The sequence below is a fragment of the Tympanuchus pallidicinctus genome, unplaced genomic scaffold (assembly GCF_026119805.1).
Source record: "Tympanuchus pallidicinctus isolate F22 unplaced genomic scaffold, pur_lepc_1.0 scaffold28, whole genome shotgun sequence".
In the NCBI taxonomy this organism is placed as follows: domain Eukaryota; kingdom Metazoa; phylum Chordata; class Aves; order Galliformes; family Phasianidae; genus Tympanuchus; species Tympanuchus pallidicinctus.
Window position 1 is genome coordinate 4,636,560 of NW_026294745.1, and position 27,406 is coordinate 4,663,965.

The 27,406-nt window shown below is 49.6% G+C and overlaps 2 protein-coding genes across 6 annotated transcripts in view; both read left to right on the forward strand.

The window, feature by feature from the left end:
• The window catches only part of MMP17 (matrix metallopeptidase 17), a 39,680-nt gene extending 31,965 nt beyond the window's left edge, over positions 1–7,715 (forward strand). For both annotated transcript variants that reach the window (XM_052690842.1, XM_052690841.1), the window contains exons 7-10: positions 1,685–1,767; positions 4,618–4,770; positions 6,166–6,423; positions 6,779–7,715. In XM_052690842.1, the coding sequence (XP_052546802.1) occupies positions 1,685–1,767; positions 4,618–4,770; positions 6,166–6,423; positions 6,779–7,101 (817 nt within the window). In that variant the 3' untranslated portion in view covers positions 7,102–7,715. The remainder of the gene's footprint in view (positions 1–1,684; positions 1,768–4,617; positions 4,771–6,165; positions 6,424–6,778) is intronic.
• A 124-nt stretch (positions 7,716–7,839) lies between these two features.
• The window catches only part of ULK1 (unc-51 like autophagy activating kinase 1), a 90,705-nt gene continuing 71,138 nt past the window's right edge, over positions 7,840–27,406 (forward strand). For 3 of the 4 annotated variants that reach the window (XM_052690837.1, XM_052690840.1, XM_052690838.1), the window contains exons 1-4: positions 7,840–10,017; positions 25,636–25,812; positions 26,304–26,396; positions 26,491–26,532. In XM_052690837.1, coding sequence (XP_052546797.1) covers positions 9,967–10,017; positions 25,636–25,812; positions 26,304–26,396; positions 26,491–26,532 — 363 coding nt within the window. In that variant the 5' untranslated portion in view covers positions 7,840–9,966. Of the gene's footprint in view, positions 10,018–25,054; positions 25,813–26,303; positions 26,397–26,490; positions 26,533–27,406 lie in introns of those variants that run through there. The other variant, XM_052690839.1, reaches the window with a different exon arrangement.

Sequence of the window (27,406 nt, forward strand, 5' to 3'; positions counted from 1 at the left end):
CTCTTGCCATCTGATAAGCGCACTCACACAGAGTGTCCCTTCCTCCTTACATCTCTCAGTCACTTCCAGTCACTGCTGAACTTATTAAGCAGTGCCCACAGTGGTTAAGAGCAACAACAAATGATGATTGCTGTTAATCGTTTAGGTAATTCTTGTAATTCAAGGCACGCCTAGAAGTTCTGCATTATCTTGAAACACTCTGCATTTCCTTAAGACTTGAAATTTTACTTATGTTAATGGAAATTTGTCCCCATCACCCTTAGGTGAACCCGCCCTTGCTGAAATGTTAATCAGACTTCTTCAGCAGTATCCTGATTAGTGTCTGCATCACTTACCTAAATCTTTCTGCAGTGAACAACTCCCTGAGGTACCTGTGGGGGTGAATATTGGAGCGAATGGTCCGATAGCCTGACTCAAGTGAAGGTTTGAGCTGGCAAGGGACTGCTAAGAGTGTCAGTGAGCAGCCAGCATGCCCTCATTAGGGGAAGCTCCAGATCTAGATCATTAATAAGCATTGGAGTTACCAAGATATTACTAGCAGAGCAGCAGGACAGTGAAGAGGGGAAGGGACACTGAACAAAAAGCAGGAGTTCATGGTCACACGCATTCTGGCTGGGTACGGGGAGTGCCCAAGAGAGAGCAGCAGAGATGGAGCCTGTCACCTTCACCCCCTGATCTGCCCATCCAGGGTGCAACCCTGAGGAGGTCACTTCATGTCCCTGTGCCCCAATTCCCCTCCTGCACAGAGGTGATAACAGCAGTGAGAGCATCAACAGTGAAATATTTCCACAGTAACAGGGATGTAGAAAAATCTAATATTGAGGAAGCACCTCTGCACAATTACCTCCTCTCATTTCAGCATCTTCTACACCCCTCCTTGTCCTGATTGGTGTGGTGCCCATGGCACCGTGGTCCCCACTGCTGTAGGAGCTGTGGTCTCATGGCAGCAGCTGGAATAACTGGGAACATATTTACAGTGACCTCCTCCTCCTGCCCCACGTGTGATCGTGAGCTTGAATGGAGTTCACTGCCACATCTGTCACTTTGTGCCTAAGCTGGTGCTAGCTGCACAGATCTTCTGTCAGCAAATTAGATTTATGCTTCCCTGTCACCCACATCAGCTCTTCTCTGCGTGTTCCCAGCATCCTTTCCTTGTTCTCTATCAATCATCATTCCTCACATGGTCTCCACAGCTCTTAGGTCCTTCATACTCTGTGCCTTTCCCACCCACCTTGTTAAAGGCAGCTCAGCATCTAAGCCTGCCACTTGCCAGGTAGCTTTTGCCATATATCATGTGGCATTTTCTCACCTCTGCATCCTTCTGTTTTGTCTCTGCTGCTTTCTGCTATATGGCTCTGAGTTTCTGAGTCCCAGCTGCTGTGGTGATGTGCTGAATGGCTCCAACCCTTCATGTGTCCTGCCTGGGGACAGCCGGTGCTGTGCCACCAAGGAGTGGGACCACCTCTGTCCCCACTAGTTTTGTAGAGCCAGCGCAAGAAGAGCACATCCCTGCACCAGCTCACCAGTGGTCCAGGGAATGCACGTTCCACAAAGGCATCTGCAGGCTGATGAGTGCCTAGGTTGACCTTGGAAATCCTCATGCACATGGCTGGTGGGGAGGGGGGTCTCTAGGATGGGGACCTGGGGCACAGCCCCTGCTCACCAACTGGCCATCTCTGTGCAGGCTGCGGCGGGATGTGCCCAACAGGTGCAACACTCACTTTGATGCGGTAGCCCAGATCAGAGGAGAGGCTTTCTTCTTCAAAGGTAAGTAACCCAGCATGCCTATGGCCCTGTGGTGACATTCACATGACATTACGGAGGTGGTATTGGAAAGTCCAGGGCATGCAATCAGGATAAGCTGGCTTTGAGTTTGCAGACTGGAGAGCGCTTATGGGTCCTGCAGGACCTGAAGGCCCAGGAAGGCGCTTCACATGCTGCTGAATTCTTTCAGCTCAAATAAAAGCTCTGAGACACTTCATCAGCCCGCAATGGCTGAGGATGGCTGATGAGCACGTTTCAATGTCTGTGCACATCTAACCTCTTGGCAGAAGAAAACTGCCCACCCTGCACCACGTCCACACAATGTGCACCATCAGATCCAAAGTATGGGTAGAAACAAGGATGGCGGAGCGAGCAGAACTCTCTTGCTTTTCACTTGAATGCTTTCAATTTTCCTTTCCTCCCACACTTCATCTTCCTTGATGCCACTTGCTGTGCATCACTCAAAGACAACACACGTACAATTATAGAACCATCTGGTTCCGCGTTAGCAAACACTTGCTAGCAGTGTGTCCCCAGGGTTGCAAGCTGTTGACAAGGATACCATTGGTGCCTCTTCAGCTGCACAGAGCCTATCTGTGCTGGCCTCCATGAGCTTTTTTCTCATCTTGATGGAAAAACGCCCAGTGCTTTCCATTCCCAGACACTGCTTAGTGACCCCAAAGCCACCCAGCAGGGACGCAAAAGCATCTCCCCAGGGATCAAGAGCAGCATCCATCTGACTGTAACCATTAAGAGCTCCAGAGAACTTGGTATTGTCTGAGGGAAACAAAATGGAGGCTGTTCCCCTGAAGTATTTGTACAGAAGCCATGGAGAAGACAGGAAAATGAGAGACAACAACTTGTACGCAGGATAAATGGATATCTGTCTTGCAGAGGGGATTAAAAAAAAAAAAAAAAAGGAAAACTAAAGAGAATTCCATCTTGACAGCTATTTTTGGGTATATTTATTGCGGGCCAAAATGCAAATTGGAAGAGCAGAATGTCAGCATGTGCCAGCTGCACACTGCCCTGGAGAGCAGCAGCCGAGGGCTCAGCCTGCCGTCAGCACCCGGCTGTGCAGCAGGGAGCTGGGACATCTCCTCCTGGGCAGGACTGCGGTGAGCCCCAGGGATGAGCTCCATCCACCGCTGGACATTGTGTTCTGAGCTAACATGGCTGGTTCCCTGGCTGGAGAGAAGCATCGCTGAGTGCCATCCAACACAGCAACCCGAACTCCTGAGGACTTTCCCTACTGAAAGCAGTGATGGGTTCCCCGCACTGCTGCAATGCTGTTTGCTTTGATTTCAGTGCCTGACTGCAAATTTCTGAAGTTTTGGAACAACTTTGGCCTGTGTGCGTGTTTGCAGGCAGCTATCTTGCCAGAGGCATCTGAAGTACTGAGAGCATGGTACGCAGCTGGAATCAAAATCACCTCGTATTAAAGAAAGCAATTGCCTCAGCCCGTCATCCATGTAAAACGAGACACTCGGGATGGCAGGAGTTCACACTTGGCTTTAATCCTACTCAGTTTGCCAGCTTGGAGGGTGGTTTTAAATCAAGCTCTTTAAACAAACATGGGGTTTGGGAGTTTCTCCTTTGTTGTATTTCTGCATGCGGATGGCAGCCGTTCCCCCGTGCCTGGCTTTGGCTGATACTGTCCAACCAACTGCAGCACTCGGGATAGCAGGCTTGGCTGCGACAAGGCACGAGCATGGGCAGAGCGGGGCCATCATATTAAGAATTCATTGCTACAGCTACCTTTCTCATCTTATTTTCCTGATAGTTTTCAACAGAAATAGCCAAGAGCCCTGAGCACAGCTGCCCCTGAGCATTGCTGCGCATCTCACTGGCTGCAGCTGCACCCTGCTGAGCCCTGCTGGGACAGGACAATCAAGTCAAAAGCACTTAGGCTTTCCCTAGTTGTGCCAATGAGCACACAGCTCTCAGAAGCTCAGATGTGTGCCTACAAGAGAAGGAATTACGTTGAGATGGATTTCTTTAAAAAAAAAAAAAGTGAAAATCCATCTTTTTTCTAGCGTCTCTCTAATTAGAGATGCAGAGATCATCTTTATTTAATTACAAGCATTTCCATAGATGTACAATGCCACCAAATCTGAATACTCTTCTTTTTAACGTTCTTAAAAAGAATCTATAATTATGGCAATTCCTACCACATCTGAATGTATTATTCATTTGTAGGTCTCAGTCAAATAGAGCAAATACGCAAACTGGAGCAGAAGAACAAGAATATGATATAAATCCTTGTAATTATAATAAAAACCCCTCGCTGCAGATGTTTAAGCGTTAGAATTTTGCCTCCTGCGTTATTAGGCCAGGATCCAATTTCCATAACATTTTGAAAGACAGTGTCACAATCTGCCAGCTCCGGAGAAAGCGCTGAATGTGCTGAATACCAATCTGAAGGCACATCTCTGCTTTCTGTTGCTCGTTTCCCTTGGGAACCTGTGCGAGAGCAGATGTAAATAACACACGGTCATTTCTAATGGGCAGTAATAAACACGGGGCAGAGCTGTGGGTTCGCTCTCAGACTTCTTGCTCCAAATCAGGATCTCAGTGTGCAGAGCCCTCTGGGGTGAAAGCACCATCAGCACCCTGCAGAAAGCCAGGCTGAGTCCTAGGCAGCACAGTGCTGGGGGGTTGTTTTGATCCCCCAGAAGGGGGATTTCTTCTAAGAGCTGCCAGGAACACAAAGTGCCAGCAGCTGCTGCTGTAAAGCCCGCGGCTCCTGTCTCGCACGCTTCGCTTCCCTCTGCCGATGCATGGCGTGGTGCCGGCCCGTCCTGCACGGCGGTGGGCACTGGGGTAGGTCAGTAATGCCCTCTGTCCCTCCAGGCAAGTACTTCTGGAGACTGACCCGCAATAAGCACTTGGTCTCCCTCCAGCCGGCGCAGATCCACCGGTTCTGGCGGGGCTTGCCCCTCAACCTGGACAGCGTGGACGCCGTCTATGAGAGGACCAGCGACCACAAGATTGTGTTCTTCAAAGGTGAGAGCGAGCAACGGTGTGTGCCCCCAGTACAGGGCCATGCAGCATGGCTCTGTTCCTGCAGAGACCCCAGGGCTCACCTTCTCCCAGCACAGGTCAGGTGTTGCCCACACCGGGGCGAGAGGCACCAGGGGAAGGCAGGCAGAGTGTCCTGCAGGACGTGGGGGAAATCACACTTCAGCCAAACCTAATGGAAATCTATGCTTTTTGAGAGTGAAACAGAAGGATAAAACACCCTCTGCTCACACCTTACAGAGCCTGCCTTTTGTCTTTTTAAAAAGAAATCACAGAAGGGACACAAATGAGAACCTGAAGAGGTTGATTTTGCTAGCTATATTTCTGCTACTTCATTTTTTCTTACCATAAATGATATAATCCTCTCTCTTTTTTTTTTTTTTTTAAAAAAAAGAGCTCTCCAGTTTCTCCTGCAAGAGCTGGAGGAGAGAGGTTAGCTCTCACGTCCTAAACCAATATCCTCTGAGCATCCCAGGTGTGCCACGGCGATGGCTGAAGCTGCATGATGCCACTGCCCCAGCATGTCCCTCCTGTGCCAGCACAGGGCCCTGCAGGCAGGCAGCAGCCATGGAGTTGGCGGTGCTGGAAATTGCATTTTGTCTGCTGCTGGGCTGCAAGCAGGGGTGAATTACTGATTTCAGAAGTGCTGAATCACCAGAGCCAGGCTGTACAGGGCTCAGTAGAGGATCTCACACAACCTTGGTGTTCAGGGAAGTGTTTCCCTTGGGGACTCTGGGATCCCATCAGACCTCTCAGCAGGGCCATGCCTTCCCCAGCCCTCAATGCATGCTGGATCCAGACTGCCCCCTTATCTTCCCCCTGCCCTCCCACACAGCCCTCAGTGCTGCTCTTCATCGTGCCCGTGATGATGGAACGAGAGGTTTACTCTCCAGCCATAAAACACTGCCTCATTCTCACTCTCCAGCATCGTTTCATCGATCCCTGGATACAAACCAAAGCACACAAATTACTCTGGCTTTTGAGTCTCTGCTGCTGTTTAAGTGCTTCTTCACGTTTTCTAGAAAATGAAGGGAAAAGCCTGCCCTTTAAAGCAGGCCAGGTGTCTCCCAGAGTGCTGCAGATGCATCAGGTCCCCAGAGACCTCATGCTGACAGAGTGCCTGTCCCCATGGCAGGATGTGAAGTAGGAGAGGAGGGATGAGGACCTGTTCTCTGACCATGAGGACCCCCAGCTGGGCAGCCCAGCTCCAGCTCAGCAGCTGTCCCAGCGGGTTGCTTCCCCCTGACCCCATCTGGTGCCAAGAGCCCAGCAGAGGGTTGTCATGGCAATATGTAACAAAGTACTGGTTCATTGCAGGGAAGGCCAGCCCCGGCTGCGAAACTGATGTGATCGTTCTCCACGCTTCTCTCCTTTCCTCAGGGGACAGATACTGGGTGTTCAAGGACAACAACGTGGAGGAAGGATACCCACGGCCCATCTCGGACTTCGGGCTGCCGCCGGGAGGGATCGATGCTGCCTTCTCCTGGGCCCACAATGACAAGACTTATTTCTTTAAGGACAACCTCTGCTGGCGCTACGACGACCACGAGAGGAGGATGGATGCCGGGTACCCCTCAGAGACCATTCCATGGAAGGGAATACCGAGCCCTTTAGATGATGCTATGAGGTGGTCAGATGGTGAGTCTGTGAGATGGGTCCAAAAAGTGAGGAAAAAAGCAATGCTCTGGGATACAGTCCCATGTCCCATGTCGGCTGGCACTTCCTCCATCCAAAAGCTGCAGAGAGGCAGGCTCTGAGCCGCAGCTTCCTCTGCTCACTGAGCAACACTATCATTGCAGGCAGGGAGCAAAAGCGCCTGGGTGCCACATAACTCAGTTTCACTAGCAGAACACAGCTGATGTTGTTCTGTGGTGACTTGTCTCCTGATATCTGCTGGTTTGCGCTTCACTGAGAGTGTGGTTGGATTTAGAGCTAGATGCGTGAAAATCTGGGCAAAAAAAAGTGTTGGTAAAGGAAACATCTCTTTTCCCAGGTGCAAGCTACTTCTTCAGGGGTAAGGAGTACTGGCGAGTGCTGGACAGCGAGCTGGAAGCAGAGCCTGGCTACCCCCAGTCCATCGCCAGGGACTGGCTGGTGTGCAGCGACATGCAGGCGGACGCCCCGGAGGCAGCGGGCAGCAGCAGGATTGGAGCACGCTCCAAGCCCGGGCAGCACGACCAGAGCCGCTCAGAGAACAGCTATGAGGTCTGCTCCTGCACCTCGGCCTCCGAGCCTCTGCGGGCCTGCTTTGTGCTCAGACTGCCGGCCGGCCTCACGCTGCTCTGGGCTGCAGCACTGCTGTGTGTGGTCCTATGACACCTCACCACACGGAGAGGACAGTGGTGCTCCAGGACGACGGGTGGATGCGATCCCGTGCAGCTGAGTGTTGCAAGCAGAAAAAGATTCCTAGGAACATGCTGGTGAAGGTTTTGAATTCTCCATGAGAAGTGAACAGTGGCTGTTTTTAGTTTGTTTGTTTTTCTTTTTAATTTTAGTTAAAGGTCTAATAACAGATTTTGAGTTCTGCACCTTCTTATTCCCCCATCCAGCTGAAGATGAAAGCAGCCTAGCGTTGCATTTAGAACTGTTCCATAGAGATGTGTAGCTTTGGATGCCAAACACTGCAGAGGAGGGAGGGAAGTACTGCTGTGGTTGAGTGGGGACAGTGGTGGCAGCAGGACGGGCTGTGCTGCCATTACATACACATCCCATTGGATGTACTGGGTAGAAAGAAACTGACACCACGAAGATTAACTGCAAGGTGATTGTTTTATTGTCCAGTCCACCATGGTAACTGATGTCTGGGTAACCTGTGTCCATTCTACAGGTCAGAATCAGCTTTGCCTTTCAGAAGGCAACACAGCTTATCTTTGTATCCAAGTCTTTTGAGTTTAACAGTTTCTCTAATAAACCTTGGCTGCCTACACACACACAGCTCCCAGTCCTCTGCTGGATCAAGCCTGCCACCTTCAGTAAGGTGCTGGCTGCTCAGGCTTGGGCACAGCCTTATCAACAGGACACCATGACGTCACCCCAACAGCCTCATCCCTGCACCGGAATTCCTCTGCTCTTGGAGCTTCTGCCTCATGCTGTTTTACATTTTGGGAGGGATTGAAATGGATGGATTTGTGTTGCTGTCATAGCTGGATGCACCACAGAGGCCGGGCTGTGGGGAGGAGGAATGCATGCAATCAGCCTTAAGCTCCTCCTGGTGCCTCAGCCACAGGTTTGGAGTGAAATGTGAGATCAAGACCTGCTTTAGGATGGTCCTTGACTTGGTCTCCCTTGTACAGTGAGGCCACAGTGACCGCCTGGGGTGGTCTTTGCTGCGCCGGTGCATCCCTGCCTGCTCAGATGGTAGCATCCTTTCAATGATGCAGTTCTGGATCAGGCTCTTTCTGAGGTCCCTTTGGACACATCCATCAGTACAGGAGGAGCACACAGTTGCCTCCTGACTCTGGCTGCAGATAATAAATAACAGTTCAGTGGCTTTTAATGTTCCCCTCGAGAAGATGAGTACGAAATATTGTTATTGTGACTCATGGTTGAATGGACAGGGCACTCGGTAGTTCTGCACTGAAGGATGAGCTGTCCCAGTGTGTCCATGTGCTGCTCAAGCTGAGGGCAGGCAGGGAGGGCCAGCCCTGTTCTATGCCAAGTAAATGTCTTATTGAATGTATCCTTGGGTTCAGAGTGTAAAGCCATTGAAATCTACCCCAAGTGATGCACAGTCAACCACAGAGCATGTAACCATGCTGGGTGATGATCACACCAGGCCCGCCATTGTCCCCTGTTGGTCCCTGCTGACACTAAAAATATCCTACTGAGCCTCCAGTGCAAGCTCCTGTCTTGCAGCACACTTGTGATGCTGCTGGTACCCAACACAGTGGGACAAAAGCCAACCGGGACGCCTGCTGTGCTGCCATACTGCTCTGTGAGCCCTGGGTGCTGATGTGAGATGATCACACTCCCCGGGATGGAAATAGCAGCCAGAGAGTCTCCCTGGGAGGTCATTGGTTCAGACTGGGGCCAGCGGTGTTGGTGCTGCCCAAGGGTCACAGCTGCAGGGCCGGGGCACCGGGAGCAGATGTCCACAGCACAAAGACACCGTTGTACCAAGAGCTCTCAGCAATGGGTGGGGAAGGAACCCAAGGTTTCGGCTGTGCCGGGACATCCTTTTGGTGCCGGTGGAGGGCAAGGTGGCAGAATGGCTCCTCCAGATCCAGCGGGATGCAGACATACCAAGGCCAAACCTGCTAAGGTGGACTGGGTCATCGTGCCACTGCGCTGGGCAGAGCCACCCTGACATTTCCCCTCGTGGGGATGCTGCAGGGGGACCAAAGCCACGGTGCTTTTGATCCAAAAGCGAGCAGAGCGGCGGGGCTGAGCAGCAAGCAGGGGGGCTGCCTGGGCTCCGTCCGTGTGTCCATCCCCGGGACGGAGCCGTGCGGCCGCCGGAGGGCAGCAGAGCCCCGGCACTGCCCGCTCCAACCGGCACAGCACGGAGCGGAGCGGGGCGGGGAGGACAGAGAGAAGAGAAAAAAAAAATAGAAAAAAGAAAAACGAAAAGAAAAAGGGAAAAAGATGAAAAAGTAAGGTGGGCAGAAGCACTTTTCAAAAGCCAAAGCTATAGCAACGTCTGACTTAAAAGTAAGAATAATAACATTAAGAACAATCTCAGACATGACATGGTGTTCAACGTCTTAACACAATAAAGCTGCGAGAAGGTTTCCTCTGTCCTCTAACTCAAATCGCACATCAGGTGTGTGTGTAACATGGGCTGCTGCCTCCCGCAGCCCCGGGGAAGGGAACACTCGGCCCTTACCCAGGAGGTTTTGCTAAAGCGAGTCCTTCTGATTGCTTAAGGATGAAAGTTCTCTCCCCCAGGTTTAAGCAGCAATTGCCCTTGCACAACTGTGGGCAGGAGAGCAGGTGCTGGGGCTCAGCCCCATATCTCAGGTGGAGCAGCTCAGCTTAATGCCCTATATGAGCAGGTGGGTAGGTGCTTGTAGCATTTTTCTGCTTTGCTATAGCTTTTAGAGATGGTTTTTTGCTTCTCAGGTGACTCTGTAGGAGACAAATCCCAGCCTTGCCTCCAGCCCCACCACTTCGCTTTTTCCATCTCCTTTGCCAGGTGCACGTGGTGTGGGACCAGGCTGAACCCAGCAGCAAGCCTGGGGGATGCCTTGTGCAAGTAGCTTGTCCTGGCTCTCTGTGTTCCAGCAGTTCCTGGTAAGCTCAGTGTTGTGGATCACTTATTTGCTTTTTGCTGCCATTTCTGTGTGGGGCAGTTGGCTGGCCCTCATGGGCTGGTACAGCCTAGGGAGGAGTATAGGACAGCCAAAAGCAGGGAGTACATGGCAGAGCAACATGCTTTGAGAATACAATCTGGTGCTAAGAATAGGAAAGGCCATTAAAGCTGAATGGTACGTGGGGGATTTCTGTAGGCATGTGCTGGAGCTGTTAGCTGGGAAGCAGAATCTTCTGCAGTACAAGTTGAAATTGCAAGGCCAGGAGCTACAAAGCCACTGCAGGAGCTGCCAGCACAGCTCCCCCCCCCCATCCTCCATGCAGTTTTCTGGTCTTCAGTTGGAAATAAAGTAAAACTCCTAAACCTCTGGTGAGATTTATAGTCCTGTCAGCAGTGAGAACCTCAACTCAGTGTTACACTGCCAGCTCTGGTGGGTTTGTCCCTCAGTGATACAGGAAGGATCTGGGTTTGGTTTTCTGTTGTTGGTTGTGTTTTGTAATTTTTTTTTTTTTTTTTTTTTTTAATTAAAACAGCTTTGAGCTTGGGGATGCACACCTCCAACAGTCAAAAAACGACCCCAAGACCTGGCAGTTGCTGGAGCAGCAGTCAGCCTGCTCTGAGCAGCTCACCAGTACTTAGCACTTCATATGCACCAGAGCTGTTCTGTTATGGTGGGGATGGAACTCCACAAGCTCTGCAAGGGATTGCAGCAAGATTTCTGGGTTGTGCTGCTTGGTTTGTGGTGACATCTCTTTGGGATTCATGTGAGGAAATGTGCATTCTAGGGAGAAGCCTTTCCACCCTGTGTCTGATGAGCAACACCAGCTCACAGGTGGTGCAGCTGGAAAGCTCAGGGTCTTAGCTGAGATCAGTTACTTGATGTGTTAAAAGGAGGTTTGGAGGTGGAAGCACCAGCTGTGATTGCAGAAGCCTGTTTGTATGTTGACTTTCAAAGGGTGGAAATGTCAGATCACCAGCTCAGCTGTAATGCAGAGAGAGCTGAGCCAGGAAGGCCCTGGCATGCTTTGCCTGTGGAACAGACCAGGGAGCTCATATAGGGGCCACTCAGTAACAATATGTCCCCCTCCTCCAAACAGTTTGGAGAAATTGATGGCTTCTCTGAATCTGAGGCTGCTTTGGACAGGGGAATAGGAAATCATGGTGTTGGGTGGTATGTGGGCATTGATCGTTACTAGTTGTGTGACTGTTTTGCACCCTGCAGCTCCTCTGTGCTGGGGTACTCACCCTGCTGCTCTGAGTTGATGGGCTACGTACTGCCCACATTCACATCACTTGGGGGCAGAACTGTAGAATGGTTTTGCTTGTTTCTGAAGCTGCCAAATAATGGGCTAACTGCAGCCCAGGAGGGCTTGGGAAGAACTGTGGAGGCTCCACAAAAGCCTGTCTTCTGACAGAGCTGTGGGAAGAGATTTCTACAGCAGCCATGGAAGTCTTTGCCAACTTACTTGCATTGTTGTGCTTCAACTTCTCTGAAATGTTATCATTATGCTCAACCCAAGCTTGTAACTGCTCTGTTTTTCTGAGCACACAAAAGTAAAGATGTTTTACAGCAATTCTCTGCTTTAACTGTCCCTTTTTCCAGTGCTGTGTCCATCTGCTCTTTTTCCCTACCTGCTTCCATGGAGCTGTTCGGAGGGAGATGCCCATGATGTGAGATCTGACAGATGTTTGTGGTGTAGTTTAAGACCTTTGTCCAGCTGTGGGCAGCAGCTGCTTTCCCAGGCTGCATTGGAAATGGGTGTGCAGAAGCTGAAGCAGGATAGAACAGTTTAGCAGTGAATCTCCTTCTGATGTCCCAAATATTTGGGAGAATTCCTGTTTGCCCAGCCCTCTTTAAGCAAAAGCCATGCTCAGGTGGGCAACGTTCTGCAAGGCCGTGCTAATTCTGTCCAATGGAGCACGTGCTGGGCACTTGATATGCCTTGTGCTGCAGCAGTGAAGCCATGTCCCAGCACTCTCCTGCTCCTGGGACTGCTGCTGGGCCTGCCTTAGAGCTGCCCTGTGCAGGGAGTCAGCCCGGAGCCTGTCCCGAAATAGCTTTGTTCTGGCAGCCCAGCAGACTGTTATTCCTAACCTTTGGGTCAAGCAAGGTAGCGGTGATGCAATGGAAAACCGTGGTCTGCATGCGCTGTCACTGCAGTGGCTCATCCATCAGCTGCACCCTGATCCATGCTGGGCTGCCCGTGGGGAAGGGCGATGGCCCCAGTGCTGCTTTGCCTCTGAGCTTCCCCTGAGCAGCATCTCATTGACGGGATGTGATGCTTTTCTGCATGCAGAGATCTGGTGACTGTGCACATCCTGCTGGCGCCCGGGTCAGGCCTCCTCACCCCGGGTGCTGCTGTAGGTGTAGGGGCCATGCTCCTGCCATGCCCCTCCATGCAATTACAGCTTTCAATTGTAATTCAAACTTGCTTCCTCCTTGCCTTTCTGTGTTACCAGGGTGAGCAAATAAACACCTGCCAGCGGACTCTGAGGGCCACGTGGCTGCCAGCCTGTCCTTGCTGCGTGTGCTCATGTGCACGCTACCTCTGGCCTTGTTTGGGATGGACTGGGCTCTGCAGGTGTATGCTGAGCTGTTGGGGTGTAACTGTGCTGCTGACAGCAAAGGGAAAGCACCTTGCTGTTCCTGGCTGTGGCAAGGCCCTGGCATCACTTGAACTCGGCATAGAGAAGCATGGAGTCCTTGGACAAACGCTGCAGAATAATTCAGTATTGATGATTATCCATCTTCCCACTGAACTTCTGGAGGTTTGGGTTGCTGTTCCTAGTGCTGCAGCACAGGACTGCTTTGTGCAGCTGCAGCATCTGGGTGAGCCCATCTGTGGTGGAATGGTAGAGATGCTATTGAGATCTCTCCTTCGCTTCTTTCCTCTTACAATCAGGATGTAGAGAGGATTTTCTTACATGGCAGAATGAAAACTGAAATGCACTAATTAGCGAACCACACTAAATTTGGTCAGGGTGAGCAATAAGGAGAGGGGAAAAAAAGGAAATGAACTCAGCTGCAAATGATGTATCCAGGACCTGTACTCTAATGGTGATAGATGAGCAGCCCCTTCCTGTTGCAGAGATCCAGAAATCCTGGGTTTGGGGCAGCCAGCTAGAAGGTGGGCCTCTGTAGCAGTGTGTGATGGAGGGCATTTTTTTGTCCCCTTCTTTCTGGTCTCCCTGGGCTGCCTGCCAGGCAGTCCGACTCATTGACCAGCAGCTGCAATTGTTTTTCCACAGGCTGCTGCAATTGCAGCAGTGCTATCAGTGGAACAAAACCTCTGGGGCTGCAGGTGGTAGGGCTTCTGCTCCTGGGCTTCTTGGGGAGGGTGAGTGTCTTGCATGGGGTTCCACAGCAACAAATACAAGGCGACCCTGCTGGAACTGCTTGTAAAGGCAAATGGGCCCTACAAGCAACGGTGTTGTATGTTTGGACTTGCAGATGGATGTGAAAGTGGGGATAAATGGGTCATGTAGCTGAGCCCTCCAGTGCTGTGCTCTGAAATAAGGGCAGAAAAATGCACTTGCTCTGAAGGTGCTGCTGTTTGCCTGGTGCTTTGTTCTAGTGGTCAAACTGGAGCAGATTTGAGATACGTCTGTGTCTGGACTGCTCAAATGTTTTTATGTCACTGGTGGCTTCTGGTAGCAGATTAAGTTGTGCACACCCACAGGCAGAAGATTTACTGCCAAAGTTGCTCGTCCCGATAAACACACATCCTTGACCTGCAGCCTGATAAGGCCCCAGGAAGCAGCTCTCCCTGGCTGATAAAAGCATCCATGCTGGTGCTCCAGCCCTGTGCATGTGGGTACAGCCAAGACAACAACTGCCTCTGTTGCATGCTGCATTCAGCTCATACCTGGGCACTCTGCATTGCTTCTTCCAACCCAGCCAAAACAAATGCAATCTGCTCTCGTGTATGCTGCAAGAGCCCTACCAGGAACAAAGAGGAGTTCAAATATTTCTGCTTGGTTGTTGCTCTTTCCATTCAGGCAATAAGTGCCAACTGCTGCAGAGCCTGGCGGTGTGGGATTTCTGCTGGGCTGGCTCTGGCTTCACGGCCCTGCCGAGATGAAATACCTACAATTAACATCTGGGTTCTAAGCTGGAGAAAATGACTGAGGGCGATTGAAATCTGGCCTTCAAAACAAAACAAAACAAAAAAAAACCCTCAGACTTTCCCTGTGTCAAATGGAGAATGTGTGTGCTTTGTGCACAGTCTCCTGCAGCACAGTGTCACCACAAATGCTGGAGCTCTGTTACTGCCTGGGCTGCTAGATGTTTGTCTGTGCTCAAATACCTCAGCACTCCTGGAGAAAGAGGGAGGAAAAACACCAATACAAACTGGCTTTTGTTGGAAAGCCCCAAGCTCAAAGTCATGTGGAAGGCTGTGATTCTCCAGGAGTGGAGCTATCGTATGGATGAGATATTTGCAAAGTAATTCCAGAATGAGCTTCAGATCTCTGCTGCTTGGTCCCAGGGAAGCTGATGTGCTTCAGCACTTGGTAGGGCCAGGAAAAGGACAGTTGAAAAGACAAAGTGTGAACTCAGCAACAAAGCTGCACTGCTTTGTCATCAGGGGCCTCTTCAATGCTGAGGGGATAAAGAAGGGACAGACATACCTAGCACCAGGAGTTTGCATGCCATCCTGCCAGATTGCAGTTTGGAGGGTCCCAGGAAAGCCCACATTGCCGCAGTGGGTTGGTCCCAGAGCAGGATGCTGTAACATGGAGGGTGGGTGCTTCTGCCCTGATACCTTGCTTGGATCCTTTCTGAGTGATGTGCTGATGGTATTTAGGCTGTACAATAAGCTGTGAGTCTTCCTCCTTTTCTTCTTGGTTGTTACGGGTGTTGTTGGTTGTATTTTAATTTTTTTTTTAATGCAACCAGTTTTTGCAAGTTCCTGTGCAAGTTCTCATCATCTTGCAGGTGATGCAGTCTGGGATAAGACTTAAGCTATCTTTGGTGCATGGGCTGGTCACTGAGGCCTGGGCATCTCCATGTACTCGTGTGTGAATTCTGCCTTTCTTCGTTCCTATTTCTCAATAGGGCTGTGGATCCTCTGCTATGCCTGGAGCACCACATTGCTGCCAGCCCTCCCTCATTGCAGTCTGTGCTGAGTAACTTCCTTTCCTTGACAAACTCTGCTTTCTCCAGTTCATGTGGGATTTTTCCATTTGCCTCACAATTCTTTTTTTTTTTTTTCTCCTCAGAAATTTCGTATCAGGAATTCACTAGCCCTGAAATGTAAGGGACTGACTCTACAGTCTTAACCACCTTTTATAATTACTTTCTCTTCAAGCTGTACTTCAGAAGATGTCTCCTGAGTTCCATTTTACACAGCATGCAGCACTCCCCTTATTTCTATATTATGATATTAAATTAAATCATCTTTACTTCAGCTAACTGTAAAATTACTAAAAACTTCAAGAGCTTCAGGAAAAACCTACTGTCAGAGACAAGGATTTTCCTGACTTGCTTTTTAGTTGCACGCATTGCACACAAACAGATGAGAAGCACCGTTTGTCTGCTTCAGCAGCTGTCTGCACTTTCAGAAAGGATGGGTTTTGGCAGCTCCTTGAGCTCTCTGCTTCTTCCTGAGGTCACTGCTGAGATGGTGTGAGGACTTGAGGTATCTTCACAAAGTGGAATGGCATGCCTGGCAGAGCTGCAAGAAATGTATGTGCAGAAATGCAGATATTCCAAGCAGCGTGTAAAGGTGGATCAATTCTGTTAAGTCCACATTAGAAATGCTACAGCTCAAAGTGTCAGGGTGGCCTGACCCTGCTGTTTGCTGACACTCGAGGAGGCAGTAGAAGTTAAATCCCTCCTGTTCTTGGGGCTCCTGCACTGGCAGAGGGTTGAGGTCAAAGGAACGAGAGCAGGGAGAAAACTCTGGCAAACAGCTTTCCTTTTTCAATGTGACACAAGCTCTTTTCAGGGTTATGTATTTATCATTGTCTGGTTAGAAGCAGTTGATCGATAACTGCTCCTGCAGCCAGCACTGGGTGTACTGTTGGGAGCTTCCTGGAAAACACCTGTACACAGCAAACCGGTTACAAGGAGCCGGCTGATAAGGGGCACTGCGCTTCAATGGAGTTAACGTGTCAATGTGGGAGAGGCCTTGGTTTCTTGAACAACAACAAAAAAGAGCAGATGTTACGTAAGCCAGCAGTGCGTAGTCAGTCACTGTGAACTGGACACAGAACTGGACTAATGCTGCCTTATTTACCTTCCTCTGAAAGTGTTTGCATCTTGTCCCCTGCCAGAGGTGGTCAGGAAAATATCTCAGCAGCACAGTGGTTCTTCATTCCCACTATCAAAATAGTCTAATGTTGGCAAGTTCAAAAGCTGAAGAGCTGGCAAGGACTTTGCTAAAGGAACGCAGTGAAGGGCCAGCCCAAACCTAGCATGCATGTGCTACTCAGGTCAGCTACTGCTTATGCCTGCTACTGGCAGGGATGCTAAGGAATTTACTACTGCCATGCATAGTGAAGCCTTTATGTGGGCAAAGCTGTGCTGACAGAGAGAGCTGAGATGTTTCCAGTGTGATGCAGGCAGACATGTGCCTCTTCTGGGCCATGAGAGATCTGGCTAAATTATCATAGGGAGGACAACTGATTTGTCATGCAACAACAGATCATCTGTGATTCAAATAAGAGTACACTTATGCTGTTAAAATGGCATCGCTTGCTGCAGGGCGTATTTGTCTAACTGAATTTAGCCACAGAATTTCTCTAATCAAACAAGGTTGGTTTGACATGGGTGGCTCTGTGGGCTGCAGCTCATCCTCAGTGACATGCTGACTTTCAGGGGCTGTTGGTGGCTCTATTTTGATTGTTCCTGTTAGTTTTTGTTTTACTCTGAATGCTGTTGTGGCATCCTAATTGTGTATAGAGAGATGCTGAAGCTCACTGTAAGAAGAACTACGTTGCACATTTAGAAAGATGTAATCCTTCCAGCTCCAATCCACATGCAATGGTCAGCACAAGGCATGCACACAGGAGAGAACATGAGTGTACACCTTGCTGTGGCTGCTCTCCCTGCTCGTGCCTAATGGCTTGCTCTGTGTCATCATCACAGGGATACTGCTCCCGTGCCTTATGCAACAGCTGTACCCATACATGCAGCAGCACATTTCTTAGCATGGTCTAATTTGATGTCACAAGACGCATTTAAACTAATGTCACAGTAGCTGCACAGCTTTCAGGTTGATTTTGTTCCTAAACATGCAGACTGGCAATAACTGGGTCCTCTGCTGGCACAGGTCGATGCAGTTGGCTTTGTTGCCTCTGGATGAGGCTTGAGGTTTGTATGCAAGTGAGATGTTACATTCTCTGGTTCCTGCTCTCAGCAGGACAGCCTGCATGGTGAGAAAGGTCTCACTTGAAAGCGTTTGATCTGGGGTCTATGAAGTGCTTGGAGGTTATTTCATGGAAGATGTTATGTTAGTTTAAAAGTGGTCTGTTTACAGAAAAATCTGATTTTCAATATAACCTCTGCGATTAAAGGAAGTTATGACAGATCCTCATCTTATAAACTACAGGATAATGTCATCATCAAAAAATAAACAAGTTCTCTTGTACCAAATAGTTCCAGTGTTCCACTCTTTCTCCTTGATGCCTCTTATACAGCGCCCTTTTCCTACTTTTCTTCTTCATCCTTATTTTCTTTCCCAGAAGCTATATTTCTATTAATATTTAGCCTTGCTGGAATGGTGCAAAGTGTAATTACTTGAACCAAACGGGCTGTGATGTTTTAAATGCAACATGTTTGCATTGCTCTCTGGACTTGGGTCTACATTATTATGGTTGTAGAACAGAATTCTAAATACACCATCAGGATTCCAGGTATGTGAAAATTTAGGTTGGGACTGAATACCAAATTAAAAATTACAGAGCACTTTCTATCCTTTGGGAATCCCCCAGTGGACACCCTTTCCTTTGCTGATCCCCTTGTGCTCTTCTGGATTGATGTCTGTTCAGCAACCAGCATCCCACAGAACATCCCATAGAACCAGGTGCTCCTATGGCCTCTGATACGCAGTTTGGAAGCATTTCCAAATTAATGGGTGCAATCAGATTGCACTTCTGTGCTCTGTGCACAGGGCCAGCTCTGCATCAGGCTGTTCCTTTTACAGAGTTCAACAAGCGTACAGCGTTGTGGCAGAAGGAAGGCAAGCCAACCTTGGTTATGGTATTTCTCATGTGGTTCACTTAAGGCTACTTTCTGGTTGCTCTCTCTTCATTTTGTTTATTTGCAGTGGAATAAAAGAGAAGCACGTTTAAATATAAGCTCGTATTAATGGTTTGTTGCATCTGGGTATGTTTTCTGTAATTGGGTTATATTAATATTGCTGTTCAAGCCTTGAAGCTGTAAAAACATCCCATCCTAATTGCACAACCTCAGCTCAGGTCCCCCGTTAATATGTGGGTGGATACAACTCTTTACAAGTTTCCCGAGAGACAAAAAGAGTACACTGGTGTCCTGCTCATTATGCTGTGTTAGTTTTAAGCAGCCTCCTGTCAACCAGCAGCCCAGTAGCTTCTCCTCCCTCTGGGTTTTGTGAGGTTAATGCATGAGTCATGGAACATTTGACTGAAATTTCATGAGTCATGGAAAGCCTCTGTAGCGCTCACAGTTCTGAATGATCTTTTCCAGCATTGCCAGGTTGGGTGCCTGCATATACCTTGTGATCGCATCCAGTCATGCTTTATTGTGTCAACAAAAACAGAATCTTCTGCTGGGAAATACTAGGGTTATCCTGCCTTATTACTGAGCAACTCACCCTGCTCGTACCTACCCAAGGGGAGCACTGTCTAAGGGCAGAGAATTCCTAAATCATGGTTAGCCTTTTTGCTCTCACTTCTGTTCAGATATGTTTTTATTGGTGACTGCACCTCATTGCCTCTGGTAAAGAGCAAACAAATCCAGCGCTGCTTGGTGAGATGCATATATTTCTCATCTTTAGTTGGATGTAACAATTACTGTATTACAGTTGCTACCAAAATCAAAGTAGTACAGACCTTGTCATTTACACAGATGAGTTGAAGAGGCAGGAACCAGGGAACTTGAGCCTAAATGCCCTTCAGAAACTCATCCTTCATTTGTCAGCAGGATATCTTCAACCCCAGCCAGGTGATTCAACTGAGCTGTGTGTCCAGGTGTTCAGTTATGGAGCAAAAATGTCAGATTTGAGCAAGGAAAAAAAAAATTAAAAATCAGATGTCTCAGTAGACCTGGATGTTCAGTTTGGTGGTTGTCATTGGTTTTTGTTTTCTTTTTTTTTTTTCTTTTTTTTCTCACTATAAACCAAGTCTGGAAGCACTAAACAGTAGAACTTTCCTGATGTTCCACTGGAAAGTTTTCCTCCCCTCATTGTTTTGGGCTCCTGTGCTGGAGTATCGTCCCTTTTTGCATATTTCTAGGAAGGAGAGATGAAGGATCATTTCTTTGGGCTGTAGCAGTGAGCATGCTGATCTCAGCAGTGTCAAGACTTACTACACTGTGCACCTGTGCTCAGTTGTACATTTCTTTGAGGCTCCCTGTCCTTGTCAGTTGAAAAGGCTGATTGATAACACGTCTAGGGGAAGAGCCTGATTTTTCCCAACCGCTCTTTCTTTGTATGTGTAGGAGCTGAAATGATAACATCCAAGGCCAGGGTTAGTCCTAACTGCTCTTATTTTGCTTTTATGCTGAGATGTTCTCAGTCTCTGCTCAGAACCACTGTGAGGCTGGAGGGAGGTGAGCATTGTGCATTCAGCTTGTCCAAGGCTGTGCTTTGACCTTGCTTGTGTCATTTCTGCCAGATGCTTGCCCAACCTGCTCCAAAAATGCTCCCACGCTGCAGTGCTCTGCTGCCCAGGCAGCCTACTTGCATCCAGACCCAACCACACAATGAGATGTTAGGGACAGAGCTCCTTCATTGCTGCCTGACCTCATTATATCTTGTCCTATCCCTGTGTGCATTGCTCACTGCTACAATCTAAACAGCTGTTATTTACGTGTCTGCAAACTTCTCCACTGTCTCTACATGGGATGAGTAAAGAGTAGTGCCTACCTGAATACTGTCCTCCTGACAAACCTCAGCTTCTCCAGGATGGACCTCAGGGGCTCTGTGCATGGCAAGGATGCAGGTGGGGTGCTGGGGGTGCTGGTGATGGACTTGCTTGTACCCTGTCTGGACCCCACATCATGTAAGGAACTGTGTGATGATAACCTGCTGACTCACAGGCAAGCAGTGTGCACTTTGGCAAGCAATAGCTTCCCATTAGTCTGAAAACAAACTCCTCTGAGTGGAAGATTTGCAGATTCTCATTCGTTGGCAAACCTCAATGCAATCAGCTGTTTGACAGACAGGTTAGGTAATGGTTCTTCACGTGGGCACTTACAGGTTTGAATGCTAAGTACAGCCCCGCTGCCCTCTGCCAGCAGCTGAAATGCATCTGATACTAAAATGCAGGGGAACCTGTGGAGCCCCTTGCCAGAGCACCTTGCTGAGTGCATTAAAACATCACCTTCAATAATTCATGAAATCTGTTCAGGGAGCTGGTGTGTACATGTGGGGAGGGGGTAATAAAATATCACAGAGCTGGCCTGCCAGGATAATTGAGTGGCTGGTTAAATCTCTCAGTGTTATTAACCAATAAAGGGGCCCCAGTGTAAATAAATCCAGACTGAATGTGACAGGGCTAGGGAAGTGCAGGGAAAGCAGTACTTCCTCTCCTGCATGTGACATGAGGGGCAGCTGCCATTGGAATGCAGTCTGTGCTTTGAGTTCAAACTTTCGGTTCTTCCAGCCATGCTGTCCCATGTTTAGGTGCCATCTAAAGGTCTGATCTGGCTGTGTGCACAACTGCAAAGCTGTGAGCAGTCAGTTGCAGGTTCTGAACTCCACTGCTTAGTTCAGAGCCTCCAACACCAAAAGCTGCTGCTGCTGTGAGTGGGGCATCACTCCCTTTCTCAGATAAAAGAGCTTTCCTGGAGCTGGAATGCTGTTTCCATAGATCTTGTGTGAGACATGAACAAATACTGCTAACATAACCTAAAGCACTGCTGTAAACTTACGGATGTTGTCAGGGCTCCAAATAACTTTAGCCAGTCAGCCTCTCCAGGAAGGCTCTGTGACATGGCTGCATTCAGCACGCACTTAGCCTGGTGCTGTGCCATTGAGATCTGAGTTTTGCCCTTACCGATAGTTGGGCCGGAATCAAAATTAGATACAGGTATCTGCAATGAGTAAGATTAAAAGGTGTAATTTTTATTTTCCACTAAATACAGCCTGCAGCTTGTCTTCTGTTCCATTAACGCTAAGCTAATATTTGCTTTTACTATGTAGATATTAGTGGAACTATGTGTTTTCCTTCCACCAAGGTATTCTCAGCCAAGGACTGCGTATTCAGTTCTTTTGCTCCTTCCTGCTGGATCTGGCAAAAATGCCAGCATTCAGGCTGGTTTTGGCTCTGCCCGGACGCTTCTGGTTAGGTTTGATTATTAGGAAGTTTGTGGAAAGCGTATGTGTGTGTTACTGCTTAAATACATCAAAATTTTAATTCAATTTTTAATCTTCAAAAATAGCATCTGCTTTTCATCCAGATGTGCTCTGAAGCTAAGCCATACTTTATCACTCCTCTCGTGCTAGGCTGTCCATCTTTCTTGGCCAAGAAATAAAATAATTTTCAAGATGTGATGCTGCCATTTTTGCAATGCAGATTTATTACCCAGAGCAGCACTGCCTGTGTCCACCTATGGCTGCACCACAGCTCATCTTAAAGCTCATCTTAAGGTTGAAGCTTCCATTTCACATGACAAGGAGATGTGTAGCCAATTAACAGTCTCAGCCCCTGTGCAGCCACATCTTGCTCATGTGCTCAAGCCTCACAGTTTGGCATTTCCCTTCTTCCAGAAGCACTGGTATGTTTGGCTGAGACCTTATTGCCTCTGTGAGGCAACAACCATACACAGAAAGATTACAAAGGAGTGCCATGGAGATTCCCTCTGTGTACTGCCGAACTTTGATGTCAAAAGAGATATGTGCTGATAGAAATAACCTGCTCTGTATGATTGTATCCAGCCAAGGATTCCCCCCACACCTTTCACTGTTGAGCATACAGTTAATTTACCCACAGGCTGGACAGAGAACAATTTAAGCCTGGAGGAAAGTCTCTCTTCTGTTTTCCTTCAAAATCTTTTTGCTGGGTTTTCTTGTTCACACATAATGCCCCCATGATCCTGTAGCTTTAACCAATTCCACAGCACCGAGCCGGGGGCAGAGATAGCTACAGTGTACCTCTGCAGCCCTGAGGTAAGGACGGCACTCCTGCATTCCTGTAGACAGATATATTTATGACTGCTGATTACAACACGCTATTGGAAAAGAGTATCATTGGAACCACCAGGATATCAGCTGCCTCATTGCTTGTCTTCACATGTGAATTACAGAAAAGGATAAAGTTGCATCAACTTGCAAAAGAATTTTGAGAAAATATTGTGAGGGTTCCCACAGCTGGGTGTATGCTTGTGTTTTTCTCCACCCATCGTAAATCACAGCAGTAGGCCTTACCTCAGCTATCCATTAGTAAATTGTGCTGTGTGTTTTGCCTCCATCTGAGGAAGTAGCTGGATACCTGTTAGTGATAGCATTCATACCATTAGCAAATGGGAGACTACAAGAGGAAAGCAGAATTTACATGCGTTGGATGCTGGCCTAAATACACTCTCACTCAATTCTGGACATCAGGAAGGAATTGATAGAGCATAAGTATTTAATCAGCAAACCACAGAAAAAAAATATTGTGAGGAATTCTATGAATTAATAAGTCTTTCAGCCCTCTTTGTTCCAACATCAACAAGCATTTTGCTAATAACGTGTGCCTGCAGGATGCACTCCAAACCGAATTTGCTGTCAAGTAGCATTGTACCTCACTAGCTGCCAACTGGAAATCTAAAATCTCTGCAAAATTTGTTGAAATATTTTCATTAGTCTATTTCTGGAAGACAAGCTGGAGTGCCCTTTAAGCACTACAAAAGTTAAGTGGTCAATACCAAGGTCATGCTGGGCACCAGGTGTGCACACAGCATCCAGCACCACCTGGTCCTGATCCTTGTAGAGACCTCTGAGTACCTTCAGTATTTTTGTGCTGCTTTGAAGCACCGCTTATCCACCAGAATGCTGCCCAGTGAACCTTCAGGCATGCTTATAAACAAAAGCACTTTGCTTAGAATGATAATAAATGTCGGTGGAGAGAGTTTACTGCCTGGCCACGTGTGCCAAAGGCAACGTTAGAATGCAGGTTTCATAAAACCTATTTAGATTACACATTTCTTTTTGCAGCCCTCAGCACACGCAGGAACAAACAAGTACATGCAGTACACAACAAAGAACATTCACCACTGCGACATTTCAGCCTCTGGTTGAGCAGCATTCATATCAGCCTCCTCTGTGCCGTGCACAGGAGCTGCATGTCTGCTGTGATGGCACCATGGAGGCAGCAGCTGAGGGCATCGGTGGTCCCAGTACAGCTGTGCAGCACTGAGCATCTGGCCCTGGGGCCATGGCTGCTGCCCAGAGAAGGAGGATATGAGATTTTGCCAACTTGAAACGTTTCAACATGCATTCTTCACTTCCTGCCTTAAATTTTTGCAAGCGTTATGTTCTGTGTTAACAGCAGTGGCTCTTACACAGCCGGCAAATTCCTGTGCCTGTCACTTGTTGATTAGCTTGATTTTGATTTCGTAAGTTTTGTGATGCTTTCCATTTTACTGTGTTTACTTTTAAAATAACTCCTTGTGATCACTGACAAAAGCCTGAAGTTGTGGAGAGCGCGGGCCTCGGAGTGAGAAAGCACACAAGCAGCTGAAGCACACTAGTTTTAAAAGGTAACCTTTTTTTAATTGTGAGGCTTGGCAGCACTGAAATCACACACAAACCCCAGCCTTGTGATGGTTCAAAGGTCCCAACAGACACTGCCGAATGCACAAACTGTCCTCCTCACGTGGACAAATCCCTCTAAACTCGTGCTCACACTGCTGGAGTTGGAGGTGCAAATAACCTCAGATCAACCACTGCAATGCCTGTATCTGGGTCTGGGGCACACTGCCGTTCTTCCATCAATGTTTTAAGCACCGTGAGCTTTGCAGCACGAGGGGCAGCAGCCCACAGTCCACACGCTGTTCCAACCGCTGCTTCAGAGCAAGGCCTGGGGTAGAGGCACTGCCTGTTCCCAACTTCTTCCCCAAGCAGTGACAACCACAGTTTTTGGGTGTCACGATAGGGAGCACCCTCAGCACCGCACGTCAGCTTTGTCTTGTTTGAGAGCCTTGTTTGTTTGCACAGCCACGTTACAACAACAGGAAGAGCTGATGGCATCTGGGTGCATCCTACCAGCACCAACCAGTGGCACACCAGTGAGCAAAAAGCAAAATGCACAACAGGTCGTGAGATGTGTGCTGGAATATTTTGTTCTTGTGTAGGCGCTTTGATAAGGATGCAGACAGGAACACGGTGTGTGTAAGGGATATAGAAAGAAGCCCTGGGTGCGGGGACCGAGGGCCGTCCTGCCGCCCTCAGAGGACGACAGAGAGCAGCAGAGGTGAGTGAGCCCACTGTGTGAGGCCAGGGGCAGGGGGAGGAGGAGCACCCAGGGGTGCTGGCAGGCCTGCGGCCCAGCAGGTGCTTTTTGGGCTAAACGTTGAGAAATTCGCCATTTGTTTGGTCATTTCTGAAAGACTTTGGAGGTCTCAGGGTTGTGGACAACGGGCAGGCTGCACTGGAAGAAGCCCCCCGCAGCGCCAGCAGCACCGCGCCGAGCGGGGGTGCCGTGACTCAGTGCCGGCGGCGACGGCGCCTTTAAATGGTCGGGCTGTGGCCCCCGGAGCTTCAGTTGGCCGCCGTGCCGTGCCGTGCCGTGCCGTGCCGTGCCGTGCCGTGCCGTGCCGTGCCGTGCCGTGCCGTGCCGTGCCGTGCCGTGCCGTGCCGTGCCGTGCCTCGCCTCCCCACTGTCGCGCACCGCGCCTGCGCGGCCACCGTCGGTGCCGGCTGTTTTCCCGTTGGCGCCGTACTCCGCGCAGCTTTGTCCGATCGCGGGCGGTGGGGAGGCCCGGAGGGGTGGCGGGGTGACCCCGAGCCGCCGGATACGAGAGGACGGTGGGCGCAGGCGGTCCTTAAGGTGGATCGGCGCTTAAGGTGGACTCGGAGTTAAGGTGGATCGCGTTTAAGGTGGACTCGCAGCCAAGCCGCGCCTGCGGGGCGGGCAGGGCCGGGCTTCGGCATGGGGAGAGGCTCCTGAAGCGGCCGCCGGAGGAGCAGCGCCGGCCGTCCTGAGGAGGAGATGGGGGAGGCCCGCTGCTGAGAGCCAACTTCTCCCGGCCGCCAACGATGAGCAGCGCGCAGCCCCGCAGGCAGAGGCGGCCCATGGACGGAGGCGAGGCGGGGGAGCGGAGCCAGATGCCGAGCTGCCGAGGGGCTGACAGGAGAGCGGCTTTCCCCCTCCAGCGAGTCTCCAGCTCCTGACTGCTCACCGGGAGGAGGAGGAGGGGGGGGGGAGGCCGTTCCGCCGTCTTTTGATTGGGAGAGATTTAATTTTCTTTCGAGGGAGCTCTTCCATCACCGCCAGCAGCCCTCAGCGCCGCTTCCCGGCCCCGAAGTTGTCCCGGCCGCGGTTCCGCCGCCCGCAGCGCCATGGAGACGGTGGGGAAGTTTGAGTTCAGCAGGAAGGACCTGATCGGACACGGAGCCTTCGCTGTCGTCTTCAAAGGCAGGCACAAAGAGGTGAGCGGCCCTTCGGACGATTTTTACCGTGTTTTTTTTTTTTTCTCGCCTGGTTCGTGCCGGGCTGGGGGCAGCGCTCCAGGTGGCGGCGAGGCCCGCTTTGTCCTCGCCTCCTTCTCGGCGCGGTTCTGCCTCTCGCCGTGCTCCACCGGGAGGGGAAGCGGCTCGATGGACAGCGCAGGGAAAGCCAGCTTGCTGCGGGCCTGCCGGTGTTAGGTCTTGGCATAAGCCGTGGTTCCCACAGCGTTTATTTCTAGAGGTTAAATAAGGGGATAATCGTCAACAAAACCCCAAACCTCGGGCTTTTCTCCTTGTGCTGGCACAGCTTGGGACGAGGCAAGTCTGAACATGCATTGGGGCACAGAGCACGGGCCTTTTCTGGTGCTGCAGGACGCCTTCCAGCAGTGCCAGCACCCTGGTGGAGGCTGCTCACCTGGCCTGTGCTAATGGGGAAATGCTCTTGAATTACACGTGCACTTTTCTGCTTTCAGAAACCTGAGCTGGAAGTAGCTGTGAAATGCATTAACAAGAAGAACCTTGCAAAATCACAGACTCTGCTGGGCAAGGAAATTAAAATACTTAAGGTAAAGGCCGACAGAGGTCTTTTTCCTTTTTCAGTCTTTGTTACCTATGCCCTTTGTTGCTCTGAGCTTATTGTCTTTGTTTAATTTTTTCTAGGAACTGAAACATGAGAACATCGTTGCCTTGTATGACTTCCAGGTAAGTACATTCAATTATGGCAAAGCATTCTAGATATGGGTGAGGTTGAGTGGAGTTTTTGGCATTTTGTTTTTTTCAACAGATGTTTGTAATCAAATGTATGTGTTCTGGGGAAAAGGCCTTCTCTCAAGATAGTGGAAGCTCTGTTTTCTCTGTTCTCCTTGGACAATGTGACAGATTGTGTACGGACTGTGCTCTGGAGGCTAGAACTTCTGCAGCTGGGAGTTGGGGTGGGGACTCCGGTTCTCAGGATGCTTATGCAGCAAAGTGCAATGTGCTGGAAGCTCTTAAGTTCTTAAAACGTTAGAAACAAAACTTGCAGGAGTTGCTCTGGGCACTCCTGCCTCTTGTTTTTCTTTCTCTGGTCTGAAAGTTTCATTTTTCCCGGACAGTATAGAAATAGTGTGAGCATGACTTTGTAGCATATGATTGCCTCCGTTCCTGAGGATTTCCATCAGCGTTTTTCTGCTGTCCTTGTGGCAATCAGTAAGTGTTTAAAAATTGCAGCAGGCATTTTTAGATGACTGTGGTTTCCCACAGCTGATTTTTCCCTCAAAACCAGCTCTATCTAAAGGGCTCTGAAACATGACTGCTCCAATGACTTTTCTTTCCCCAGAGCATTTTGTTAACCTCGTGGCCTAGCAGGGTTCTATTTCTCTGGCATTAGCGATGCTTTCTGTGAGGAAAAACCCTGCAGGATCAGAGCGTGAAACGGAAACCCTCAGTTTGTGGGCAGATAGGACGGAAGGCGGCCTGGGGGACGCGGCCCCAGTACAGCGCCCGGCGCCGGGGGTCCCGGCCCGGTGTCACGAGGCCGGTGTTTGTTGACATTCCTCCTCCTCCGCCGATTGGCTGCGGCGGTTCTGCGTCAGGC